Source organism: Leucopleurus acutus (assembly GCF_964270905.1).
Source record: "Leucopleurus acutus genome assembly, chromosome: 11".
NCBI classification, from domain to species: Eukaryota; Metazoa; Chordata; class Mammalia; order Artiodactyla; family Delphinidae; genus Leucopleurus; species Leucopleurus acutus.
The window spans coordinates 7,771,551-7,786,900 of NC_139152.1; the positions used below are offsets into that span (position 1 = coordinate 7,771,551).

General features: G+C 44.0%; 1 protein-coding gene across 1 annotated transcript; it reads left to right on the top strand.

The window, feature by feature from the left end:
• Positions 1–1,865: 1,865 nt before the first annotated feature.
• On the top strand, positions 1,866–13,758 carry LOC309969287 (solute carrier family 2, facilitated glucose transporter member 3). Its single transcript, XM_082850991.1, has 10 exons — positions 1,866–2,013; positions 3,600–3,692; positions 4,234–4,394; positions 5,245–5,485; positions 5,958–6,120; positions 6,405–6,592; positions 9,341–9,445; positions 9,815–9,916; positions 10,528–10,731; positions 11,276–13,758. Exons 1-10 carry the CDS (start codon positions 1,999–2,001, stop codon positions 11,486–11,488), a joined length of 1,485 nt encoding a protein of 494 aa, XP_082707117.1. The 5' UTR covers positions 1,866–1,998; the 3' UTR covers positions 11,489–13,758.
• Positions 13,759–15,350: the final 1,592 nt, after the last annotated feature.

Below are 15,350 nucleotides of genomic sequence, written 5' to 3' on the forward strand. Positions count from 1 at the left end.
TTGTTTCCTATGTTTTTCTTTTAAAAATTTTAATGCGGCCACCCAGAAAACTTAATATTACATAAATGACTCAGATTGAATGTTTATTGGCAGCGACGCCATACAGGATATTTTGTCCTTTGGCTGCTAAATTCAGTTGCTGTGGTAACTAAAGGGGCCTCTAGGCTCAGGGTTTCCTGGAAGATTGGGAGAGAGGGGGAGGGGAGGAATGACCTCAGGGAAGGTTTTTTTGGTTGTCACGTTTCACTCATCGCCAGTTCTCTCAGCTAACAATGAGATTCAGAAAGTATCCTCATTTACTGGTTTCGTTTTGTAATGTATAAAAATACCGAATCAGTATGTTGTGCACCTAAAACTAATATGATAATGTAAGTCAGTTATACTTCAGTTTTTTTTAAAAAAATCCTCATTTCAGGAAAGACCACACGATGTGGTCTGTTTCAGGTCCAGTACTACCAGTTTGAATTCCAGGCTCCCAACCAAAACCCCAAGGGAAGGTGCACTTTCTTCAGTGGCTCCTCTCGCATAATTCTACCTCTTTACTGGCTTGTCGCACCCCACCCGCCCTTCCCCTGCAGGGCCTGCTAGGCTACAGATTAATAGGCATTAGGAATTTGACTACTGATGTTCCCCCCCAGCAAAGCCACACAGCTCTACCTACGACGAACTCGTCCTCCTTCGTTAACTCTCACACGGGAGCACTTCTCTCTCCTTTTATTTTCCTTCATCTTCCTGTGCTCACAGTTTTCTTACCTGTCTTTCCTACTCAATCTTGCTCGCTTTGCTTGTATGGCTTAGAAATCAGATATTTATCTCACCCTTTTCTTTCAAGAAATTCACAGCCCAGAAGGAATAGGATATTGCTAATTAACTCCAGTTGTGTAAGAATCAGTTGGCCTCGTCCCTTTTTAATGTTTCAAGTGGCAGAAGGGAAGCACCATAAATTCCTTGAGGGCCAGGACTTTTGTGTCCCATATACTGATGAATCCGTCTGATGGGTAGTATGTGCTCCGCAAATACCTGTTGAACGGAATTTGATCATTTCCCTCTCTCTAGGTACTGTAAACCCGAGACTAGAGGCAAAATACTGCAGAATGGGTAGAATTCAGAATGGGTGGGGCGTTGGTGAATGCCGTATTTTCAGGAGTTTGGATTGTGTCCCATGGGCAGCTGATTCTCTCCTTTCTGCTGCCCAGGAGAGTTGGTTTGGCTCCTAGACACTCAGGTTTTCTCCCAGGAGAGAGTATGCTCATCAGAGGACAAGTAGAGCCAAAAATTCTTCCAATTCTTCCTTCACTCGCTTTCCTTCTCTCAGACTGTCCTTCCCTCCCCTTCAAGATTGTAGACACAGCCTACAATCAAAGAGCAGCTGATAAATTCATAGGATTAGGAATAAGTTTCAGTTTACACTCCGTCAACCAACGTTAACTCTCATATAGTAGCACCCACTCGACTTTCCTTATATAGATAGCGTTTATCCTCATCTCTTTACGGATTGATTCAGTTCTGAGCACTTGCGAGAGCAAAAAATAAAGTGTATCTGCCCTCCCTCCAGGCTTTTCTGGTAGCATTTTTGTCTGTGAAACTAAGAGGCTGTAGCTGCTCTTAGAAGAGGAAAGGAGGACGAGCTTCGAAAAAAAAAAAAAAAAAAAACCGCGGAGTAGGGAGGGTGGAGGATGTGGTTTTAAAGAGATGGGGGGGTGTGGTCTAGGGTGGGGGCAGAGCTTGAGGTCACAAAATTCCGGGAGGTCCGGAGATCACTGGGGGCGGGGGCGGGGTGGGGCTGGGGGCTTGTCGCCCAGGCTCCGCCCTTTGCGGAGCTTATAAATAGGTGTCCATCCTAAGGGTGCGTGAGGAGACGTTGGAGCGGTACCGAGGACCTGCCTGAAAACTTGCTGCTGAGAAGGACATTTTGGAGGTTTTGTTGGCTGGAAGAGGGGTCTCTGGAATCCCACTTCTAGATCTTTATTGAAGATTGAAAGGAATTAATTTAGGGCCATGGGGACAGCGAAGGTAAGAACGATACAGTTACTGGTTTTTGCTTGTTTGGGGTACGCTCCGAAAGGCAAGCCTTAATGGTGATGGCTGTGCTCTCTTCCTAGCCATCTTAGAGCCTTTCCATTTCTTCCCCAGCCTGCAGTGCCACAGTTCCACCAGTTCTCTTTGGATGTCATTTCCTATAAAGGATTTATCCCTGTTTGATTCACCTTCCTGTGGTAGGGAAAGTCACCTGGAGAAGTTGTGTTTGTTTCTCGTTTTTTTTTTTTTTTCTTTAATACAATTACAGGCTACTGAGAATGTGAGGATGAAACCGGTTGAGTGTTCAGGGGATCAGGGGCTGCTTGGTTGTGTTGATTACGAGTGTGGGTCTGAGAACCAGCAAGAGGATTTCTCTGGATGCCTTAGACCTTGAAAGGACCTGGGATTTGTTGTGGGGCCTGGGTCGGTGTCCACCCATCTGTTCTATGACCTATGGGATTCCCTGGATACTAAGGAGAGAGAATTCCAGTTGTCCTTCCTGTTGTGGTCGATTGTGAGTGCACAATATTTTAATGTATTATTGTGTTATGGATGCAGTATTTGTAGGGAGAAAGGTATTTTCATTCACTAAGGTAACTTACTTGAAAATAAAAGAAGAGAAGGGATGAAAAAGTGGGAAGGCCCTCAAGAATAGTAAATGATGAGAGAAAAAGAAGAGGTTTTTATTAAAAGGAGAGGATTAAACAGAACGCGGTGCCCTGGCGGGGCTTCAGGGGTACTAGATGCCTGGGAGGCAAGGTCAATTTGGGGAACTGAAACTCCTGGCCTGCCACTGTCTGACCTGAGAGGGAAGGAGTTTAAGGTGAGGAGGGGTTGGGGTTCTCAGGCGTAAAAAGTGAGCTACCTTGAGGTGGAAAGTAAGATCACGCCCACTGGAATTATTCCCAGCAAGGTGAGTGATGACTGGGTGGATTACTGCACAGCCCCTCACAAAATGTCTCCATCTGGGGTTGGGCGTGAGCTTGTGCTCGCCCCCTGGTGGGTGGGTGGGGGATAACAGTACATTATTAAGTGAACGGGAAGAATTTCAGATGGGACCAAGGATACAGTAGGTTGATCCTGTAGATTACGTGATGCAGTTAAGACCAGCCTGGTGATGACGACACACCACCAGTACTCGGGCTTCTGTGGAATCTGGGGTACGGGTGAGCATACGCTGGATCTAGCTGTTTCCAGAGTCAATTGTTCTTAGCAATCCTAAGGCATTTTACTGTGCCCTCACAATTTTTTCTATTCCTGAGCACAGTTCTATGCTTGCTCTTACCTGGGGCTGTTTTCTGAATGCTTCCAAACCGACTAACCCAGTTATCTTAACTTCTCCCTTTTCTCAAATTCTCTTGCCACTTTCCCCAAGTTTACTCTGCATGCTCACCCATGTATTTCCAGATAAGCTCTTCAGTTCTTTCGTGTTCCTCATTCATTACCCAAATCGTTAAGTTTTTGTTGTTTTCATACCGCTCACAGGCTGAGTTCTTCTGATATATACATCTTCTTAATAAGAGGCAACCATCCATCAAGAGTTTTGACTGTTTCTTCTCTCCTCCCTCCCCCCCCTCCAGGTCACCGCCCCTCTGATCTTTGCCATCACGATTGCTACAATAGGCTCTTTCCAGTTTGGCTACAACACTGGAGTCATCAATGCTCCTGAGGAGGTGAGTGCCAGGCAGCTAGAGTTTGGAATAGGATAATTATTCCTTTAGGTAGGGTTTCCAGAATTAACAAGTTTAGACACACTTGGTAGGTAGCTTGGCTAAGAGCTAGAGGGGGAAGGATATTGGTGGGGGTCTATTTGAATCACTGATCAAGGCAAAAGGCTCAGGGGCTCCCTGTACCCTGGACTGTACCCATTCTTCCTCTCACCCTACGGTGACACACTTCCTTTATTATCTCTTAGGGGTTAGTTACAAAGTCTCAGGGTGGGAGGGTGGCTGGGATAGTCACCAAACAAGAGTACATCAGTACTACTACCTACTGGAATTTTCAGGACAAATAAAAAATTATTCTTTTCAGAGCCGGTAACATTAACTCCAGTGTTACCTGTCTCATCCATTGCCATCTATTTATTCCCTTGATCCGCTACCTAGAAAGTAACTGTAATGCTGTTCTCGTAGGGAGGGGAAGATCCCCAAGGTTTGTTTCTTTTCTCTTCCAGTTGTAACCGTCTCTTCTCCCACCAACCATTTTAATTTGCAGATCATAAAGGACTATCTCAATTACACTTTGCAAGAGAGGTTCAAAAACCCTCCCTCTGAGGTGGTACTCACGTCCCTGTGGTCCTTGTCTGTGGCCATCTTCTCCGTTGGTGGTATGGTTGGCTCCTTTTCTGTTGGACTCTTTGTCAACCGGTTTGGCAGGTATTAATACTTTTTTTTTTTTTTTTTTGGCTGAGTTGGGTTTTGGTTGCTGCACGCAGGCTTTCTCTAGTTGTGGTGAGCGAGGGCTACTCTTCGTTGCTGTGCGCGCTCTTCTCACTGCAGTGGCTTCTTTTGTTGCGGAGCTCAGGCTCTAGGTGCGTGGGCTTCAGTAGCTGTGGCGTGCGGGCTTCAGTAGTTGTGGTGCACGGGCTTAGCTGCTCCGTGGCATGTGGAATCCTCCCAGACCAGGGCTTGAACCTGTGCTCCCTGCATTGGCAGGTGGATTCTTAACCACTGCGCCACCAGGGAAGTCCCAGTTTGGCAGGTCTCGATCAGAAGCTGGGCAAGGAAGGGGTCTATACTGGTTGCATTGAGGACAAGAATTGAGGCTTAGAGCAGGGAGGTGAAGATGCATTTGAATGAGAGAACCTCAAATTCCCATCAAGGGAAAACTAGTCCCACAGATTGCTGGGCTCCAACCCAGATTCAGGCCTAATAATTACTCTGGGGTAGGGTGGGATAATTTTAATTTCTAGCAAATTTCTAGCTGATGCTGTTAGTTTGTGGACCACTTTGAGAACAACTGGCCTTAAAGTGCTTGCTAAAATTCTAGCCTACAGCTAGGACGTAGAGGGGAGAATCTTAAACAAATTCTTTAGGTGAGTGTTATGCATACTGAGGTGTAAGAACCATTGATCTTGATTATCCCAACCAGATATGTTCTGATACTAGAAAGTGGAAAAATTAGACCAAAAGATATGTGAGCCTGGAGAAGAGTAGAATGATTAGGAAAGAAGGGGGGGATCAGGTCTGTTTTGCTAACTTCACTTGTTTTTGTTTAATCTTTCAGGCGCAATTCAATGCTTATTGTCAACCTGTTGGCCATCGCTGGTGGCTGCCTTATGGGGTTCTGCAAAATAGCGGAGTCATTTGAAATGCTGATCCTGGGCCGACTGGTTATTGGCCTCTTCTGTGGACTCTGCACAGGATTCGTGCCCATGTACATTGGAGAGATATCTCCCACGGCCCTGCGGGGGGCCTTTGGCACTCTCAACCAGCTGGGCATCGTTATTGGAATTCTGGTGGCCCAGGTACTCTAGAACTTACTGAGTGTTAGTTTCACAACTCATTAAATGAATTTACATAGAGAAGACAGTCAAGAGAATGTCTGGCACAGAGAACTGTCTTCAATATCCTATGATAAACCATAATGGAAAAGAATATATATTTCTTTAAATATATATATATATATATATATATATATATATATATGCATAACCGAATCACTGTGCTGTACAGCGGTAATTAACACAACATTGTAAATCAACTATACTTCAATTGAAAAAAAGAACGTCTGGCACACATTCAACTATATATGTTTCAGACATTAATTAATATTACTATAGTTCACAGACAGCTAAGGAAGCAGGCAGGGTAGAAAAAGTAGAAGAGACTATCTTTTCCCGTGATGAAAGAACAGATGATCTTCTGAACGTTTTTTTAAAATCAACTTGTAGCCTGTACAGTATGGAATTTATAGGATTGTCTTTGTCTGGTTTCTAGATCTTTGGTCTGAAAAACATCCTGGGGACTAAAGAGCTCTGGCCGCTGCTCTTGGGCTTCACCATCATCCCAGCCATCCTCCAATGTGCTGCCCTTCCATTTTGCCCTGAAAGTCCTAGATTCTTGCTCATTAACAGAAAGGAAGAGGAGAGCGCTAAGGAGAGTGAGTACCCTTCACGCCTTCACTGTAGGAACCTTAGGCTTGTGGTTTGTTTTAGGATGAGGACATTGGATCTGGTTTTCGTCATCTTTCCCTGTCTGATTATGCTTAAGTCAGAAACTTGCAGCCCCTGAAGGAGGGGGTGAGAAGGCGAGTTAAAGCCAGATGCTGGTTGAGCTGCCAGATGCAGGGCTCATCTGGGCGGCTTCTTCCCATCCGTCTCATGGGGAAAAAGAATTCGGGACAGCGCCTTACCATTAACCTTTCCTCTTCATGCTTTTCACCAGTTCTCCAGCGATTGTGGGGCACCCAGGATGTGGCTCAGGACATCCAGGAGATGAAAGATGAGAGTATAAGGATGGCACAGGAAAAAAAAGTCACTGTGGTGGAACTCTTCCGAGCCCCCAGCTACCGACAGCCCATCCTCATCTCCATCATGCTCCAGCTCTCTCAGCAGCTCTCGGGGATCAACGCTGTGAGTGCCCACTTGTCTGTCAAACGTGTCCTACAATATTCCACTTAAAACACCTGACCAGAGGTGAATAGCATTGGTTGCTCACCTTCCTTTATATCCAGGGGTCCCTCACAATGCTTGCCACAGAGCAGCCTCTCAAAACATGCTCTTTACCCAGGTTTCCATTTCGTTTTTTTTTAATTTTTTCATTTTTATTTGTTTACTTTTAAATTTTTTTGGTTGGATCTTAGTTCCCCAACCAGGGATCAAACCCATGCCCCTTGTAGTGGAAGCATGGAGCCCTAACCACTGGACTGCCAGGGAATTCCTATTTCTTAAAATTATCTATAGTACATGTTTTCCATGTGGAAAGATGAGAGAATCAGCTAAAAGTTTGTCACCCTTATTTAGCCTTGGAACTTATAGTTAACGTTTGTCCTCTTCCAGATTTTGTTTTTAATATACAGAGTATCACAATTTGTCCATTTTTATTAATCCTCTTTCTTTGACCACTCATTTTAAAAATTTTCAGTCCTCTTTAACTCTGATCTGTCTTATTACATGATGTTATCCGTGATAACGTAAGCCATATAATCAAAGCAGATCTGAGAGTTGATATCCCTTGGGTTTTTTCCCAGGACTGTACAATTTAAAATCAGTGTAAAGCCCTGGGGAGCAATTAGGAGGTGTGTGGGCACACAGGCAACCTCACAGTGAGCTGGGCTTATCATTCTCTATATTTTTTACAACTTAGAATAGTGACTATGATAGTTAAGTGTGGGGCAAAATGCAGGCTAGCAGTGGGCAGGTAGCCATTGTGTTCTATGCAAAGATCAGCTTCTGCTCTTGAGTTTTGGTTGTGGGCAGAGAGGGTATTCCTTCACCTATCCTTCTGCAGATAAAATATTTGGATATGAAGAACACCCACCCCTGTCCCCCTTCTAAGTACTGGTTCACGCCCGGAGGGTTTCCCATCGTAATGTGATCAGTGTGATCAAATCGCTTTGTGACACAGCGTTTTGCAAAACACATGATAACTCAAAATACAAAGTCTGTCCTTAGCCTTTTCTGCCTAACGCACCACAAGGATACTTGTGTTTGAAATCGCAGCGCATCTCCTGAGGACTCAGAGGCTGTCATATCAGACCTTGGGAGGAAAGATAGTTTGAAAAAGCCTCTCAGGTGGTTTTGATGGATATCAATCTCCAATTTCCACATTTGAAAAACCACTGTAATTCAAATATACTCTCAAGACTTTCCAGAACAGCGAGGCTGGGACTAGAGTGAGGTGTCCAGATACAAGACGTGTCCTGAGAAGGACCGCCTTCTTCAATTCTATACCCCAGGCGCCTGCTTGCCTCCCCCGAGTCGAAGCCCTGCAAAACAGGATCAGAAAAAGACCACCCCGGGAAAGTTACAAATGATAGATGAGTGCTCTGCTGGTAGGACCTACCCATCACCCAGCCCCTATCCCCGCCCTTTCAGGAAATGGTGTGTGAAAGTCAGTTTTCCAACCTACCTTTGAACAAAGGATGTTTTCTAATTTCCCTTAAAGGCAGAGGGGGTAAGAGGCTGGATAGTGTTTACCCAGCAGAGTAAAACTGCCTTCAGGTAAGATGATGTGGCCTAGCTCCATGGCACCAGGCAGCAAGATTTTACTGTAAGAAGTTTGCTTGAGATGAGTATATAACGTGTTAGGTTTTTGACATGTGAGCTTTTATATAAGGAAGAGAATTGGCATAGCTGTTCATCTCTGGTTTTAACTGTTCAAACGTCTTTCCTCACAAGTTTTATATTATTAAATATTCTTCGATTTTTTTTTTTTTTTTAATTCCATGCTTCTCTCCTAGAGCAGCAGTTTTCAATGAGGATGACACCCCATATCTCAGTTTCCAAGAGCTCAGCCTGAATCTTATTTTGGAAAATATACATAGTTTCTATCTTAGGTTGTAGGGATTTGAAGACTTGTTTCTGGAGACGGTCACTCCCATTGTCGAAGCATATGTTCATCAAAAAGTCTGATGAATACTGGCTGCTACGAGGGCAGGTACTCTGGGTGAAATCATAAACCCCTAAACCAAACCTGAGGGACTGAGCCATCTAGATCCTGTTCCCTTGTTATCTTGAGGTCTGAGACCAGTGTTCTGACATCTCTTTAGCTGTGGTAGTTGCAGCAGCCCTACGTATTAGCACAGTGTTGAGCAAATAATAAAAATAGTATACATTAAATTGTAGTTTATTTAATAGTGTCTATTCAATTAAAATAATAGCTGGTGTTAGTTTGTAAAACACTTGCAAAGACCTAGTCGCTGGAATTCCAGCCCAAGTTCTGCTTCTAAATCACGATCAGGCTGAGGTTACTCTTCAGTTTCTTCACTATCAAGTGGAGACATCAATGCCTGTCATTGTTGGTCGGGGTGGGAGTTGGAGTAAGTCTATTGGAAAAGTGTAATTGAAAAACTTAAAGGGACTTAAGCCTTTATATGTAAGTTACTAAAGTAAACTTAAGGAAGAGGCTAAATGGAGCAGTAAGAAGAAGCATAGTTAGAAGGAAAAAAAAGTGGAAATAAGTAGCTAGAATTGAAGACGACTGAAGAAGAGATAAGATAACAGAAGATCATTGTTTGCGGAAAAGATACCGTGATTGAACAAAATCCCTGGGAAGTACTCCTTAACTTCTGGGACTTTTCTGAGTTGATTTTTTGGAGGGTTCCATGTAACTGCTATGCACAATTGTATTTCACAGTTGCATCTTTTGTTCCCTGTTAGGTGTTCTATTACTCGACAGGAATCTTCCAAGATGCAGGTGTCAAGGAGCCGATCTACGCCACTATTGGTGCAGGCGTGGTTAATACCATCTTCACCGTGGTTTCTGTAAGTTGGATGTTTTGATCATTGTTGAGGTGGGAGAAGAATTCTTGCTACACACGTTCAAGGATGGGTTGCATGTCCTTCCACACCCTCCTTCCGTCATTTAGTTAAACCTTTTCTCCTTTAATTCCTTTTGGGGGAAAAGGGCTATTGAATGGGTAATGGGTAAGACAGTCTTCACTCTTCAAACACATAGGGAATGGATGGGCAAGAGGAAGTATAGAGGGGATTCTGTAGGGTGCTTTTAACTTGACGCTGGAAGAGAGCAAGTGTGACCATAGCAGGTAGCCTGCTGTTGGTCAGGCAGGTTCCAGAGCTCATATAGTTGTTTTCATGAAAGGGAATGCAGATATTTCTTTTTTATTCTTTTAGGTGTTCCTGGTAGAAAAGGCAGGGAGGAGGACGCTACACCTGATAGGCCTCGGAGGGATGGCTTTTTGTTCCGTCCTCATGACGATTTCTTTGTTATTAAAGGTGAGTCTTCTTTGCGAAGGAAGGGGGTGGGAAGGGGGTGTTGCGGAAAGGTGAGGGGGTGGGTAGTTGAGGTTTGGAGATCATACAAATGACATTTGGGAGAGGCAACATGCCCAGAGTTTTAAGACAAGTGGATTAGCAGAGATAGATAATTAAATTGCTATAATCCCTATATCTATATAGCATATAGTTTGTAAAATACATTATCTCATCTAATTCTTAAAGAAACCTTGAGGTCATTATTCCCCTTTTACAGCTGATAAGATGGTCTCAGTGCAGAATGACACTTGTGATCACACTGCTAGGTTTCAAAGACCCGAGGCTTCTAGGACTTCCCTGGCGGTCCAGTGGTTAAGACTCTGCACTCTCAGTGCAGGGGGCATGGGTTCAATCCCTGGTGGGGGAACTAAGATACCCCATGCCGTATGGTGAGGCCAAAACAAAAAAAGAAGAAAGAAACAAGGACCTAAGGCTTCTAGGTCCAGTAACTCCTTTATACCGCGGGACGGAAGGAACTTTTCATTATCAGTCAGTGCTCATCTCTGGGGAGCTGGATGCTGCCTGGGGCCTGCTGTCTCTGATACTAACTTTCCTTTGTTCCCTTCTCCTAGGATAATTACGGTTGGATGAGCTTTATCTGTATTGGGGCCATCTTATTCTTCGTGGCCTTCTTTGAAATTGGCCCAGGCCCCATCCCCTGGTTTATTGTGGCTGAACTCTTCAGCCAGGGACCCCGCCCGGCTGCCATGGCAGTGGCTGGCTGTTCCAACTGGACCTCCAACTTCTTGGTTGGACTGCTCTTCCCCTCAGCTGCAGTAAGTAACCTAAAACTCACCCAGCCCATCTCGAGACCAGCGAATACATAGTTCTGCCTAGAAACAGAATGGTAATAATAAGCCTTAGGATTCCAAACCAGTATTTAAAATCCATCATCTGGCTTAGCCTTAATGGCTTTATGATGTTGATGATGAGGTGGGTCCTATTATAAGATGGCCTAGAGCTGATTTGTTAAGTAAAGGAACCAGCCGTGGACATCTAGAAGGCATTCCCAGTTCCCATGAGTCTTTCAGAAACCCAGATCTTAAAACTCATAATCAGAAGGCCTAAAATAACTCAATAGGTATTTGGAAACGGCTAACTTCAATGACTCGGAAAAGGAATGACAAAAAATTGCAGAGAAATATAGTAAGCTACCAATGAAATCATAAACAAGTCTCTGAAGAAACCTTACTGTCTTCATGAAGTCTTAGAAGGGTTATGGCTTCAGGCCCATTGGAAATAACGATTGCGAGGGAAACTGGAGTTTATCAGCAACCAGATTTTGACACCGACTCTCCTTGTTTTGTGGCCTTTCCCTAGTTCTATTTAGGAGCCTACGTTTTCATTATCTTCACGGGTTTCCTTGTCATCTTCTGGGTCTTCACCTTCTTCAAAGTCCCTGAGACTCGTGGCAGGACTTTTGAGGAAATTACACGAGCCTTTGAAGGGCAGGTGCCGGCGGGTAACCGAGGTGAGAAAGGTCCCATCGTGGAGATGAACAGCATCCAGCCCACGAAGGACACCAACGTCTAAGCAGTGCCTCCTTCCCACCTCCCTCCTGTCATGAAAAAGCAACCTCTCCCTAAGCAGGGGAGAGACCTCATCAGATTGTAACCCAGGACCGTTTCTGAATGCTGCTACTCGATTCTTTTCTCATCCCACACACCCTTGGGCGCTCAGAGGATCCCAGTGCTGGGGTTAGTTGTTCTCTTCAAAGGCTTTTAAAATTTTCATTTCTTGGACAATCTCTTCTGTTCAGGAGAGACCAAGGGAACCTGCCTTCATTTCAGGAGGGATTGGCTGCTTGGCATATGACAACTCTGCCAGCTCCTGCTCCCTTAGGCTCTACTATTGCCTCTCGAGGGCATCTAGGGGAGTGGGCATGAGGCTGCAGTTCCTCCGACCTCGACTTACCAGGAAGCAGATACACGTAAGAATGTGGAGGGCAGAGAGGGATTCCATAAGACCGTCTTCCTCACTTCCATACGGCTCTGCAGAGCAAACTAACTTGAGTTTTATTTATTTGATCTTCTGGTTTTATTGCATAAATATTTATTTTTGTAAGTATAAAGTAATTTTACCAAATAATAAAAGCATGAGGAAATTGAGGTTAGAGGGAGGTGCTTAAAGAGGTTATGGGGGAAAAAAAAAAAAAGAGGTTATGGGGTGGAAGATTTAATACTGAAGAGGTTAGGGTGCAATAAGAAGGGACAAATTCAGGGAGAAATGTGATGCATTGTTGGAGGGTGTATGACGTGGTGTGTGAGGTTTGCACGTTGCCTCTTAACAATTTCTGTCCTTCAGGTGAAAACTCAAATCTCAGAAAAGTCATGTGCCTGTATGAAGAAGCTATTAGTTCCTTTGGAACTTTTTCCTTTGTTTAAGATTATATGTAGTATTACTTGAAATCTAGGATTATCGCTAAGATGGGCATTGTAGTTAATGGTAGTTGATGGGTTCTAATTTTGGATGGAGTCCAGAGAAGGGATGGTTATTTCTAGAAATCCTCTCTCCCCTCACTGGACCAAACGGCTTCTTTGTAGTGAACTCACTTTTTTTTTTTTTTTTTTTTAATATTCCTATCATCTGGTGGGAGAGCCTTCCAAATGAATAAGCCAAAATATTGGTTCTTGGTAGAGGTTCGTTATTTCTTCAGTTTGTTCTTTAGAAGATTTTAGATGTTGATTTTTATTTTGTTTTAAGCCATAGCTTTAAAAGAATTCAGAGATGTGCATAGCTACCTTGGAATTTGTAACCTCAGCTCTGGGAGAGGATTTTTCCAGAAAGATTATTATCCAGTTGAAGTATGTTGTTACATTAGGGTCATCTCATGCTCATTTATGTCTGTTACCATGTCAAGTTACCCTTGTTACCGTGTTACCATAGTATTATGTCAAGTGTCCTTCCAGGGACTTGAACTTTCCCACAGACCACACTTGACAGTATGCGTGGATGTGCAGTGGAGCTCACACTTGAGCGTGAGTGTATGTGCACTGTCACCTTGCTCTGGGTGGAAGTAGTTTATGGGTAACTTGTTTCCTCTATGTTCCTAAGGCCCCCTTTTGGATAGAATGTCGATAACACTGCCTCTGCTGGGTGGAATTTGAATCTATGGTTTTCTTTCAAACTTTATAGAGTTCAGTCTTGCCTGGCTGCCTTTCCTTTTTGGAGAGGAAGGGGAGAGCTCCCTAAATTTTGAGACTGAGAGTGGAGGGCTCACTCCATGCTCCGGGACTCGGTGCCTCTGGGGGGTGCTGGAGGGGAGTCACAGGGGAGAGGGAGGCATTCCTTGAAGGCAGTAAGAAACAAACTGAAGCTTCTAAATCCGGGGCGGTTCAGAGAGTTAGGTGAGATGGAGGGGTCTACGCTTGCCGGAGGCCACAGACACCTCCACGCCCATCCAGTTACCCAGTATTTTTAGAAATGGAGATTGGGCCCTTCTGCCCTTTTTCATATGTTGCTTGATCTCCCTCTCCCTCTTTGGTGCTTACATATTTCAGGCCCCTTAGCCAAACCCTTGCCTGTTGCCAGGATTTTGGTTCTAAGTTCTCACCATTCCCTCTGGTCCTTGAGCCTTTGGATAAAAACTCACAGAGCCGTGGGGTGGGGCTCTGCTGGAACGGCTGAGTTTCCTCTAACTGCACCTCCACTCTGGCTCCTCAGAATCGGTGGCTTGGCAGTCATGCAGTGTGGAGGTCTTCCCATTTCTCAGTGACCAGATTGTGAATAATTTCCAAACGGATTTTCTATTATTGTTACTATGGTTCTTTGTTTTGAAATAAAAATTCTGAATGTATATATAACATCACAGGCTTGGCTTTTTTGTTTTGTTTCGGTCCTTCCTGTGACAACAAAATCAGCTTTAATCCCAGTGTGGCCACCCAGTACCTGTTGTAACCTTAAGTAAGTTTCTTATACGAGAGTCTCGTACAAATGAAAATAGCAATACTTGTTTATTATGCAGATGAAATGGAAAAGCCTTAGCGCATTGCCTTGCATACTTAATAAATTTTGTTGCTTGCTTTCCCCAGTGAGAATTCTTCTGATTTGTCTCTTATGCTCCTACCTATTTCCTTTCTCCTCCAGTCTTCAATCTCTAAAATTCATCCTACACTGATGTCAGGGCATCCATATGACATATACATATACATTTAAATCACTGTCCTGCTTAAAAATTCTTCAATAGCTTCCAGTCGACTACAGGAAAAACAGTCCCCTGGCTTAACAACCCCTCCAGGGGCAAGGTCCCTGCTACCTTTCATTTCGATTCACCATTTCTTTCTTTTTTTGTTTAATTTTTATTTTATATTGGAGTATTGTTGATTACCAATGTTGTGTTAGTTTCAGGTGTACAGCAAAGTGATTCAGTTATACATATGTATTCTCTCTCTATATATATATATATATCCCCATTCTTTTTCAGATTCTTTTGCCATATAGGTTATCGCAGAATATTGAGTAGAGTTCCCTGTGCTCAATGGTAGGTCCTTGTTGATTATCTATTTTATATACAGTAGTGTGTGTATGTTCATCCCAAGCTCGTCATTTGTCCCCCTCCCCGCCACCTTTCCCCTTTGGTAACCATAAATTTGTTTTCGAAGTCTGTGAGTCTGTTTCTGTTTTGTAAATAAGAGTGCTATGAGTTATAAAAAATAAAAATAAAAATTAGTTATAAATAAATAATTAGAAAACAGAAAATAACGCCCCATACCCACTACAGGCACTCCACACCTCCATGCTTTCCTTTCATGTAGTTCTGACACTCCCTTCCCTAGTTTCCATTCATTTACTACAGATATTTCTACTAGGCCAGGCAGGAGCTCCATAAAGGCTTCTTTACCCCCAACATAGTCCTTACACTGTGGTACTCTGTGTGTTAGAGGGGATGAAAGGATGAAACACCCTGGCTATCCTGAAAGAGCCCCAGTGAGTGCACCGTATTCCCCAAAATTGTGGTTGCCTTCACTCCCTTTTTCCACCTTTGCTTCCTTATAATTCATTCTTCACATGATCAGAGTGATCTTTTAAAATCAGATCATGTCACTCGCTGCCCAAAGCCTTCCAATTCCACTTAAAATAGTATCCAGGGGATGGTATCTAGAGGCATGCAGAATGGCCCAGCGTTTGATGTACGTCCTAGACTGTCCTACAACAGCCTCTAACAAAACTAGGCCATCTGGAACCCCAAAACCTACATATAGTGTGTGCCCAGGCTGACTTTGAGGGGCTCGTGCTGTGAGACCTAAACTTTTTATAAGGTTGTCTAAAATGAAAAAGCATGTCAGGGGCTTCCCTTGTGGTGCAGTGGTTGGGAATCCACCTGCCAGTGCAGGGGACAGGGGTTCGAGCCCTGGTCCGGGAAGATCCCGCACGCCGCGGAGCAGCTAAGCCCGTG

Excerpts from the sequence above, each read along its gene's own strand:
- LOC309969287 (XM_082850991.1), top strand. Across the intron at positions 6,121-6,404 it reads AGAGGAGAGCGCTAAGGAGA|TTCTCCAGCGATTGTGGGGC; the intron begins GTGAGTACCCTT and ends GCTTTTCACCAG. Across the intron at positions 10,732-11,275 it reads TGCTCTTCCCCTCAGCTGCA|TTCTATTTAGGAGCCTACGT; the intron begins GTAAGTAACCTA and ends GCCTTTCCCTAG.